At 45.8% G+C, this 11,918-nt stretch overlaps 1 protein-coding gene across 2 annotated transcripts in view; it reads left to right on the top strand.

Annotated features, from left to right (window-relative positions):
* Positions 1-269: 269 nt before the first annotated feature.
* The window catches only part of Ttc12 (tetratricopeptide repeat domain 12), a 48,574-nt gene continuing 36,925 nt past the window's right edge, over positions 270-11,918 (top strand). Inside the window, exons 1-2 of one of the 2 annotated variants that reach the window (XM_041638626.1) lie at positions 3,939-3,953; positions 5,274-5,346. In XM_041638626.1, coding sequence (XP_041494560.1) covers positions 5,289-5,346 — 58 coding nt within the window. In that variant the 5' untranslated portion in view covers positions 3,939-3,953; positions 5,274-5,288. Of the gene's footprint in view, positions 404-3,938; positions 3,954-5,273; positions 5,347-11,918 lie in introns of those variants that run through there. The other variant, XM_041638627.1, reaches the window with a different exon arrangement.

Raw genomic sequence — 11,918 nt, 5'->3', positions numbered from 1 at the left:
GGTTTAAAGGCTCCCAGATGGCACAGATGGTTCAGGACTGTGCAAAGAGAGAAAAGGAGCTGTGTGAGAACATGTTGTTCTCTGCCGCACTTCTAGAGGGATCTGGAAAACCCCAGTGTTGGAAGAAACAGAAGGTTTCCATCTAAATGTGAAACCCACGCAGAGCAATCCCGTGTGTACTCTTCAGAACATTCCTTACCTTTCGTACATCAGAAGAAAATGAATACTCCATGCTAGTAAGGACCTGCCATCCTCATGTGCTACCAGATAGCACACCGACTGCACTGTCGCTTGTGATCCACTGAGGAGCAGTTCGGAAATCTTAACAACCAAGGACACTAAAGGACTTCTACTCGGAGATGCTGCTGTTGCAAAATGGAAGGGGAACTAAAGCTCTGAGACGGTGAGTGGCGTGAACACATGTAAATATCATGCGCAGGAGAATGCTTGCCACAACGTGCTAATGAGCAGCAGTGTGTGGCACTGCACAGAAAAGTGGCTTAAAGATATGAGGATAATAATAACAATAATGAAAACAAAGTGGTTGGACAGTACACACTGACAGGAGGATAGCTACATCAGCATCCCTCAGAGCCTCTGCTGCTGGCCGTTGAGAGGATGGGGAAACCATCTCTTGAGATTGTTGGGTAGCGTCACGAGCAACATGTTAAGATCCCCGTAAGGGATCTTCGGAATGTGGCAGCAGATGGAGTGGTGATGGCTAAGTAACCCAAGGCCACATGCATGCACTGTGACAGCGATGCAGTAATTTGCAGGCAAAAAACTGGAGAGGAATAAGGGTGCTTGGGTCAAAGTTTCTGCCTGTGCTTCCAACATGGTATCAAACTGTAGACCCAAGGACAAGAGACTCTGCTCACTAGCAACACCCATCTCCAGTCTTCCATAGCAGATGAAATACAGCCAGCAGCAGGACAATGTGTGACTACAGTGTCTTGCAATTTTGTGTCTGCCTTTGCCCCACAAACCTTGATGGCAGAGAAGACCCCCACTGAACAAAGTCAATGTGTCATATTTATTTGGTGAGAGCAGTCACCTCAAACAAGCAATTAAATATTAAACTCAATATCGCAAGCTCCTGGCTTTAGTTCTCTATCTGAAGAGGCAGTCTCAGCAGAGCAGCTGTAGAAGGCGCCTTGCCAAGTATGTGTACACAGTAGGTGTTCAGTTGGCATTGCATATATTTAAGAAAAATACAAGAACGCCTGAGCACTGACTGTGCCTAGCAGCCTTTCCCTGCCGCGGCGTTGGCTAATCACAGCCACGCAGTCCACAAGATGGCAGCGCTACTCCACACCATGCAGGAATGGGCGCTGCTCACATCTGCCACGAGAGTTGCCACTTTCTTCCCTTTCTAGCAGAGAAGTCTCATGGTTCAAGGGAAAGTCTCTAAAGAAAGGCATTGGTGGAATCACCTTACTTTTTGAATGGAGTCAGGGGCATGTCCCTTTGGAGAGAAAGTTAGACCTGTCTGTGACAAGCGTGGAGCAGACTTCTTTACATGCCTGGGGAGCAAAGCCTAGGCTTAGAGAAACTCGCAGGGTGGCTGCTGATGGCAGAAGTTTGAAACCAGAGCTTTCCACAAGGGTTATTCATGGGATGAAGGAGTTGAAGTAGGGTATCTATGAGGGCACAGATCAAGACTCAGGTCTTGCTCGGCCCCTGACTAGCCTCAGATGCTTGTGACTGTGTGCTCTTGACTTAAGAGATGGGAACAAACAGAGCATTTCAATAAAGTCATGTGTGTACCTGGCACACAGCTGTTCGGCAAGTGTTTCTTGGGACTGCTATTGTGATTGTGGTTAATATTTTCCATGCCATTACTTCAGCACAAAAATTTCAAGGGAGACTCTTGTCCCCTGGAGACACCTGAGCTTGGGGTCCTGAAATTACCCCTTTCTATACAGCAAAGGGTTGGAATGGAAACAGTAGGTGCCAGTCCGAGGGGCAGGGATTTTCAGCTCCTTATTTTCTCTCCTTGTAAGGACACATGTTTAAGAGAAAGAAATGAAGCAGGATTTTGTAATTGTCCTTGGGGATGCAAGAGACCCGGACAAACCCTGCTGACCTTTTCCTCTCTGCACCTTGAAGCCAAAGTTAGCGAGTTAACTGTCTCCCCCAGCTGAGGGATTTCTTTAACCACTGAGCCATCTCTCCAGCCCCCAGCTGAGGGATTTCTTACAGACGTCTTACAGTTGGGCTCCTGGATTCTAGTGGACTTGTCTGCACCATTTAGTCTCAGCAGGCAAAGGTAATTTCTTTCACTCTACGTGTGGCTGGGGAAATTTTTTTTTCAATCTCTTCTAAGTTTGTAAAATGCAATTGATGAGAAAGATCAAGGAGCTAGGATTTTTTGCATGGTGGGGAGTGAGCTGAGTAAAAGCGGGCAGCGAAGGCTTCTATTAATCTCTAAGTCCAAGATTTATGATATGGGGGAGGCTGACCAAGTGTTCCTCCATTTTTATTTAAGATATAAAAACAAAACTGAAGTCCCACACATGGGGACTTGGGTTTGATGAAAGTAAAGTCATTCTCTAAATATAGCTCACTAATGCCTTCAAGGAGTCTCTATACAGGTGAACAGCTACAAATACACACAGACACTGACCCTTAATATCTAACAGTTGTGATCCTAATCTACACAGACTCAATCACAAGGTCCCTGGATTTGGGCATAGTATCAAATGAAGACCAGGTAGCCTGGATGGCTGTATCCGGTGAGATGGGCATGTTCTGTTATGCTGAGGTGACAAGCCCACCCCAAATGTGTTGACACATTATCAGCTCTTGCTCACTCATTACATGCATCCATCAAATGCAGAGGGATTTCTGAGTTCCATTAATTCTCACTTGGGAGCTCAAACCTCCATTGGTTTTAAGCAGGAAAAAGAAAGAAAGAAAGAAAAATGTGGCAGGGGCTTAAATAGAAGATCTCTCTGCCCCTTTGGGCTGTCCTGCGTTGGCAAGTACCCCTGCTAGGCTGCTGCCTCTGCACCCCATGCCCATGGAGGCTTCAAATAATCCTCCTATTATCTGAGGCTGTGAGCTATAGAATCTTGCCATCTGTGTTGGAAGTGGCTGGCTCAGTTTGGACCTCTTTGCCCTCCTGGTAAGTGCTGAAGACTCCTCGGCCCCTATCACATATTCTGTAAAAGCACCCACAACTTTTACTGGGGTCATCAGCTCAATCTTGTTCCCGTCAAACTTCTCACCTACAAAGACCTAGTGCATCGCATGTTGAAACATGCTTTAAAAAACAGATTACTGATGGATCTGATGGCATGTAACTCTAATTCCTGCCCTCAGTAGGCTGAGGTCGGAGGATAGGAGTTTGAGGCCGGGTTGGACTACACAGTGATAACCCTGATTGGTGTGACAGGGATGCGGTGGAGGTTGAGGGGAGAGTTCTCTTTAAAGGTATATATTTTGAATGTGAATTAATGTGTCCCAAGCTCACGCTGCCCTAAATCCTACTAAGGTTCGCTACATACCACTTACGCCTGTAGTTAGGATCCAGGCCTCTTAATTGTAATAACTTAAAGAGAAAGTGCCGTTTTTTCCGTTTTGTGAGAAAAATTGAGAAGCAAGAAAACTACGCTACTACTGCCTTAGAGACCACACATTGGTCATTAAACAAAACAGGAAACAAAACTCACACAAAAGTACGCTGGATGGAGACTTTAACTTTGTGGGCGAAAGATACGAAACCAATTGGGACTGAAACCCCGCGCTCCTCAAAAGCGAAAGGGCTTTAGGGACCAGTGCTTAGCTACTTAGGTTTCTGGCTCTGGGTGGGACGTGCCGGGTACAAACCGGGCAGCGCGTTCGGGGAGTCACAAGAAGCCCCGCCCCGCCAGGCCCCGCCTCTCCCCCCGCAGAGGCCAGTCACAGTTTGCTCTCCACTTCCACTTCCTGTCCGATCTTGGGCGCTGCAGGTCAGTTCAACTGGGTGGCCCTGGGGTCTACCCTGGGACTGGTCCTGGCCTGGCCTCAGAGTTGAACAAAGGCCACTGGCTTGGGACCCTGAGGATGTGGCAGGTAGCAGCTGCAGGCTGGGACCAACACTGAGGGTACGAGGCCAGGACGCTGGGGAGCGGTTGCTAAGCAACAATGCAGCTGTCCCCGCCCTCCAGTGGGGTGTGCAGGACGGAGGGGCGGGGCACAGGTTAGTCCTCCCCTGTGCCCTGCCGCTCTGCACAGCTGTGGACTCCTCTGACTTTGGTTAACCGCTCTGGAAAGACTGGCTGTCTCTGTGAAGCGCTGGCCGGTGCTAGCTTCGTACTCTTGGACGAGTTTCCAGGGAAGGTTAACTCTTTGAGCCTTGTGCAAGGCTGTTTCCTAGCTAAGGAAGCCTCACTAATAACCCACCAAGTCCCAGTTGCTGAAGTCAACCCCGTGGTGTCCTCTGGGTTCGCATTTTGGTTTCCATAGCATGCACAGAGAAACTGCGTAATTGTCCGTGACAGAGTTCTAATTCATCGTTGTCTTAAATGTCACCGCGTAGTGCCTTTAAAAGGTGCATCCCTGGGGAGCAACTCCTGTGTGAGCCAAAGCTGGGGAAATCAATGTTTTACAAAGTTTCAGGTGATCTTTAGCTGTGTGGGTAAACCTTTGAGTACCACTAAGTTTATCATGTAGTCTTCATGTTCAAAACCAAGTGTAATAAAGCCAATGTACTTTGGTGGGGATGGGGTTGGGGTGGAGGTATTGGAAAGCAGGCCCTGGTGGCCTTTGACATCTTTTGACAATTTGTGCCTTCCCTTTGTGCTCAGAAACAAGCCAGAGCCATAGGTTTTAAGCAAGTGTGGACATATATATGCAGATAGTCCCCTCTCTACTTACCTGATGCACTACCTGGTCCTTGCTTCTGACTAGGCATGCCTGTCATGGCCAAAGTTGGGCACTACCCTCCTCCTCTAGCCCTGGCAGCCCATCGGCTGCTCTCCCAGCTTCCTTTGCCTCTGATTCCTAAATTACAGTGGTCAATGTTGCCTTTGGAGGAATTATTGTAGAGCAATTTCCCCAGCAGAGGCAGGGCTGGCAGCTCTCTGGAAGTATTGCCACAAGTAATGAGTGTCCCTTGGCCTTAAACAGCAGCCAGAGAAAAATGGCTTTGCCCTGCTGTTATTCATGACATTTACAAACACAAATCGGCCTTAATAATAATCACTTGGCTCTTAGTCTTAGACAGATAATAAGCCCGGCGGTTCTGTTTATTTTATTATTAATTTCATAATTTATACTGCCTTCCTTAGAGATTTGTGTCTGCAATGGCTGATGATCAAGAGAGAGACTTGCAGAGATTTCTGGAAAATGTGGATGAAATCAGTAAGTAGCTGTAAATCATAGACTGAGTTCTGCTTTGGGGAGGTGGAATGGTAAGGAGAAAATGATGGCTCTAAGTTAGCTCCTGGCTTGTTCAACAGGTTTATGACTCTCTCTCTCTCTCAAAAAAAAAAAGTGTAATTGAAATTAAACAGAAAGGCTATTGAGAATTCACTTACAGCCTTGGGGCAGTATTTTCTGCCTGTTAATTTGTATCATAGAAGCTGTTTCAGTCTCTCTGAAATTCAGGCTGACAGCTCTCCTCCATGTACCTTTCTGTTCAACCAGAGCTGGTGTTTCCATGTTGCCAGGGAGTCTAGATGTTTGCTCTGGGATCACTGGAGAGTCTGTGCGGTGATTTGGGTCCCTCTTGTTGTAGGCAGGGGGCAAGAGTGTGGCTTTCCCTCCAGATCCACCAATGACATGAATGACTTATGAGTGTCATTTTTCTCTCTCCCTCTGGCCTAGAACACCCTTCCCGAGCGCAAGCAGGTAGGATATATATTCTTCAGAGAATATACTCTGAACCCATATAAGACATGGCAGAGATTCCAAACCAGTACACCCCTTCCCAGACTTTACAGAGCTTGTTTGAGGCAAAAAAAAAAAAAAACCCACGATTTAGAAATGGGGTAACCTCATGTGGATGCACACCTGTGTGTTCTTTGCGTTCCTCGCCGGCCTTTCCTTCTCTCCCTCCTGAATGTCTTTGTGGCCTTGGTACACTGCTCACCCATCTCTTCGTGCAAACCCACCTGTTTGCTGGTGTCTCTGCTGCCTCCCTGTCTTTCTTTCAGAGTCTCGGGCTCTATGGCTAATTGCCAAGTGGACTCTCAATCACAATTGCTTCCAACTTAATGCGTCCAGAATTGAGTCATTATCTCTTACTTTCTCTCATTTCCCCCTTCCTAAATCAAACTTCCCCCTTGGCCCTCTGCTTCTGCTCTCAGTTGGTGGCACTGTCACCCCCAAATCTACGAGCCAGTCGGACTCCTCCCTCCTTTACCACGCTCTATCCAATCAGACTTCGGGTTGGGCTCCCCTGCCCCACCCACTGTCCATCTAGTCTGAGCCGTCCTTTGTTCCGGTTCCTCTCTGCAGACTCTTAACAACCTCTAATCTTTGTTCCTGCCGTCAGGCCGATACTCCCCACAGAGTAATGTATCTAAACTGCAGATCCGTCCAGACGCTTCTCTGCTTGTGTTCTCAGTCGCAATAAATCAGGAGCTCTCGTCGGGACTAAGTCCTCACGTGACCTTGTCTGTGAACCCTCTCCTCTCTTTCACCTCACACTTGAGCAGCAATAAGCTGCTTATGGTGTGCTCCCCATACTCTGGCATTTCATCTCTGCACTTGGATGTTGTCATTTCCCCATCTTTTTTTTTCCCTGTCTAGTCTTTATTCATTCTCAATTTACCCGGGTACCTTTTATATTAGCATCATGCAATTGAATTTTCCACAGTGATCCAAATGGTCACTGTTGTAACTGTTGGACACCCTGAGCCGTGGGAAGGTGACCAAATTGCTAATCCTGTTTGCATTTTTAACTTAATTTGAATGGCTACATGCATATAGATTCTATGGATCCATTCCTCAGGCTCCTGCTGTGTGTTATTCCTAAGTAGTACACAAGGAAGTAAAAGAATCACTTTTTTTATGACATGCATAGCTTAGTGGGAAAGTAGATATTAAACAAATAATTTCAAGGTGAGGTGTGGAAGGAAGAGAGAGTTGAAAAGTGCAGAAGAAGCTGACCCAGCTTAGGCAGTTGTCGGGCAGGACTGTTATCAGAGAGTACCAGAGGCTAGGTGAATTGAACAGGGGAAATATATTTTATTTTATCACTGTTCTTGAAACTCGGCTGTTTCAGAACAAAGGGTTGACAGGATTGGTTTTTCCTTAGACCTCTGCATTTGACTTTGGAGAAGGCTACTTCTCATTGTGTATTTACAGCATATGTTATGTGTGTGTGTATGTGTTTATATGCAGGTGTGTGTTTGTGTTCATTAGCAGGAAAACACATATATCTACTTTATTTTTTTCTTTTAGATAGGGTTTCTCACTGGGACCTGAGGCTCACCAGTTAGGCTATGGTCCCTAACCAACAAGCCTTAGGGACCCACCTGTATCTGTCTCCCACGCACTGGAATTACAGATGGTCTGCCACATCCAGTTCTTTACAAGGGCATTGAGGATCAAGCTCAGATCCTCAGATTTGTGTGTTGGCAAGCACTTTACCAATGAAGCTCTCTCCCTAACTTTTTCTGTATACCTTCTTGTCGGGGGGGGGGGTGTCTTTTTCCTTTGCCAATGAGTAAGAACCATCATGTACCTAAATCCGCCTTTACAACCCAGGGAGAGCCAAGGAAAACGTCCTAGGTTTTCCTAGGAAAAGTACCTTCTGCTTGGCCATTGTCCCAGATTGAGAACCAGGATATGGATGGAGCAGCAGGGCTTGAACTCACACAAGCACTGCTCAGGAACGGCACCATCACCCCTCTTCTCAGTCGTAGCCTTCTCCCAGTCACGGAAGTCCAAGTAGTTCTGAGTCTGGTTCCGGTTGGGGGAGCAGCTATCAAAGGGGGCAGTTTTGCAGTTCTTGATTATATTCTTGATGCCTTTGCCTAAGGTGCTGACTCCTAAAGATAGCCCTGAAGAAGAGCACAGCTCAGTGTGACTCTTCACAAAGACCCATGTCAGTAAGAACATATTCTAATTAAGACACCCATCATATTGGATTGGAGCCCAACTCTTATATCACTTAGTTAAAGACCAAATATTGAGGTGTAGGGCGTCAGCATAGATCAGATAAGACAGAGTATATGCATTCTAACTGTAACAACTGTCAAAACTTCTCTCAAGAAGTGACACGTAAATAAATCTACAGAATCAGCAGGAGTTGACCCTTGTGACAGATGTGAAGGAATGTTCTAGTTGGGAAGTGAGGAGATGGCAAATCTGGGTGCTAAGGAGACAGTGCGGTGCTTCCTAGAAACAGAAGGACTGAAAAGGCCTGAAGGGGTGCAGAGACATAAGCAAAGAGAGAAGGGTCCATCAGAGCGAGGAAAGATCGGAAGACTGCGGCAGCTGAGGAAGCTGCAGCCCAGAGCTCATGGCTACCGAGAACAATGCTCCAGAGGCCCCTTGAGGGGAATCCTTAAAACTAGAGTATTAGCATCTTAGAGAATTCCTGTGCTGGGTGTGTGTAATGTGGGTCGGAGTGGAAATAGGTTGCTCAGGCTCCCACCAAGAGGCTTTCCCCAAGTCCTGCAGGGGGTAGAAGCCATTAACTGGGCAGATGTGGTGACAATGGGAGCAGAGAGTACTTAACAGAAACACACTTAGAAGATATTCTTGACAAGCTTTGGTGTTTTTGGCTGTGGGGGCTGAGAGAGAACGAGAACTCCTGGATATGTCCTGAGAGCGGAGTGGCAGGTAGGAGGTCAGTGATTTACTGAGCTGGGGCATTTGATTTGAGGCAGAGCTGACCTAGAAGAAGGATGGGTGTGTCAAGTTTGATGAGTAAGACATCCCAGAGAAGATATTCAGTGTGCAATAGCCTTTAGGCTTGAGCCTAGAGAGACATATCTACAAGACAGGGGTAGATAGAGTGCTTAAAAATGTAGAAATATGCCGGGCGATGGTGGCGCACGCCTTTAATCCCAGCACTCGGGAGGCAGAGGCAGGCGGATCTCTGTGAGTTCGAGACCAGCCTGGTCTACAGAGCTAGTTCCAGGACAGGCTCCAAAGCCACAGAGAAACCCTGTCTCGAAAAACCAAAAAAAACCAAAAAAAAAAATGTAGAAATATTTACCAAGCAAATATTATACAAAGAAGGTAGATGGCAAACATTGATATCATATCAAATGGTCTTTAAAACAAACATCTTCCTAAGTTTTATTTAACAAAATTTTGCATATTTATGACGGATGTAATATTTTGTATATATTATGAACTAATTAAGCCAATCAAATTAACCTGTCAAAGCACATACGTGACACCTCTTTTGGTGAGTACATTAAAGGTCTACCCTCCTAGCCGTTATCACGTGTACAGCACATGACTTTCACTATAGTTCACTGCTCTGGGTAGTATGATGGAAGCATGCATTCCTCCTGTTTGGCTACAGCTTGCCTTGTTCTCTTTGTTCTCCAGCCCCAAAACAACCTCCTGTGACCACCCTTCTACACTGCACCATTTTCCTGTCTAGTCCCCGAGTGATCCTGTGTGCTTCTATCAGGAATAACACTAACGAGTACGGGAGTACCAAGAACTCTGCGTAGATTGAGTTCATTTCCTTTGTATTCATACCTTGAAATGAGATTTCTGCATTTTGGCCTCAGGAATGCCACATTTCAATATGAAAATAAAACTGACAAAATAGATTTAAGATCTTCGTGGAGAAAATTATAAAAAATTTAATTGAAAGAGCTCCCAATGGGGCGAATGGGGACAATATGAGCAACAGAATAAACAACATAGGTTTACATTATAATCCGAAGTAGAAAATAAATATCCATGAATTCACACTGACGTGAATGAGACTGGATAAGTAAGTAGGTAAATGAATCAAACAATTCTCCCACCCAGGTGAATTCTTGATAACTTTTGTTTCCTTCAGGAAGCCGGAGCATACCTCTCCTCCCATTAAATGAGAGCTTCATTAATGTTTGTTGTAAAGCCTGCGGTGTAGAAAATAATTCAACAGTAGATAGAAGCTGGCAGACACAAACTTCCACAAATTGTCATGGTTCCCATCATGATAAATCATAGTGATATCTTGTACCCTACAATGCTTTGCTGTTGTCTTTCTCTCCAGTCCTATAGCCCAAGTCGATCTAGCCTTAGAAACACACCAAATAAACCCAAATAGAAAGACACTGTAAAACAGTTGCCCTGATACCTTTGGAAACTGCCACAGACCAGCTCAGGGGAGCCACTCAGACAGTGGGAGAAGCAGGGTCTACACTGGAGTTGGTGTAGCAGGAAACTGTTCAAGTGAAGTGAAGAGATGACTCAGGGGGGAAGGTGCTTGCTGCCCAGGCTGATGGGCTGCCTGATTCCCAGAATTCTGGCCTCAGAACCCACCTGGTGGGAGGAGAGAACCAACTCCCACCATTCTTTGACCTCTGTGGAACCTGCACATTCACATACCTCACCTCCCCCCTGCAAACACAACCATTAAATAAATGTTAAGACCAACAAATAAAAATCATAGAAGTCTTCAAAAACATGGAAGGCTTGACAGAAAGCCACACCCCTAAAAAACCTAAGGAAACAATAACTGCAACCTGCTGCCCTTGATGAGAGCCAAGACCTGAGGAAAAAAGTCAGGGAGAAGCTAACTGAATTCAGGTGAAGTATGGGGCTTGGTCAATACAGATTGTATTAAAAGAAATAAGAGAACATCTGTGTATAAAAAGACATGTATTTTTTCCTCAGGTATCATTTGGCAAAGACAACAGTTGTCCCCAAATTCTTTTACACCATCAGTCTAAAACAAAATCCCCAAAGTGGTCTGTGTTCAAATTCAACAAATTGGCCCAAAGGTCCATGTGGAAGAACAAAGGACCAATAATTACCAGGAAAATTTCACAGGAAAAAAAAATGGTGATCTAACTCTCCAGTGTTTGAGATTTTAAAAAAACAAAACAAAGCAAAACAAAAAAATCTCTTTGGTGATCCATGTGAGGATATGAGTGTGCTAGAAAGTGCACACAGTGCAGCAGAGGGGAGTGAGGCGTGCGGAACCCATTGCACATCTGTAACAGGGAGGGCAAAACAGTGGGGAAGACTCTTCACCCTCAGCCAGCTGTGCTCCCACCCTGCACGAGGTTCAAGTGTGCACAAGGATCTCACGCAGTGATGAGAAAAGAAAATAACCAAACTGCAGATTTGTTTTTATGTGTAAGTGTGTATCTGTGTGAGCATATATGCAGGTGCCCAAAGGGCTGGAAGAGGATGTTAGATCAATCCAAGCCTGCATAAAAACAAATGAAAAGACATTGTACCCAAGGGGATTTTTAAAAATCCATGTGACCTTGAGATTTCGGTCCGGTGCTCCAATGTGGGTCTCTGTCTCTGTCTCCTTTCATCGCCTGATGAAGGTTAATATTCAGGAGGATGCCTATATGTTTTTCTTTGGGTTTTCCTTATTTAGCTTCTCTAGGATCACTAATTATAGGCTCAATGTCCTTGGTTTATGGCTAGAAACCAAATATGAGTGAGTACATCCCATGTTCCTCTTTTTGGGTCTGACTTACCTCACTCAGGACAGTGTTTTCTATTTCCATCCATGTGTATGCAAAATTCAAGGAGCAGAAGGAGAGAGAGCACGAGCATGGAACTCAGGACCGCGAGGGGTGTACCCACACACTGAGACAATGGGGATGTTCTATCGGGAACTCACCAAGGCCAGCTGGCCTGGGTCTGAAAAAGCCTGGGATAAAACCGGACTCGCTGAACATAGTGGACAATGAGGACTACTGAGAACTCAAGAACAATGGCAATGGGTTTTTGATCCTACTGCACGTACTGGCTTTGTGGGAGCCTAGGCAGTCTGGTTGCTCACCTTA

Source organism: Microtus oregoni, unplaced genomic scaffold (assembly GCF_018167655.1).
Source record: "Microtus oregoni isolate MIOR12 unplaced genomic scaffold, Mior012 000055F_ref0000237, whole genome shotgun sequence".
In the NCBI taxonomy this organism is placed as follows: Eukaryota; Metazoa; Chordata; class Mammalia; order Rodentia; family Cricetidae; genus Microtus; species Microtus oregoni.
The sequence above is the reverse complement of the archived record's forward strand: the minus strand, read 5'-3'. Positions and strand labels throughout refer to the sequence as shown.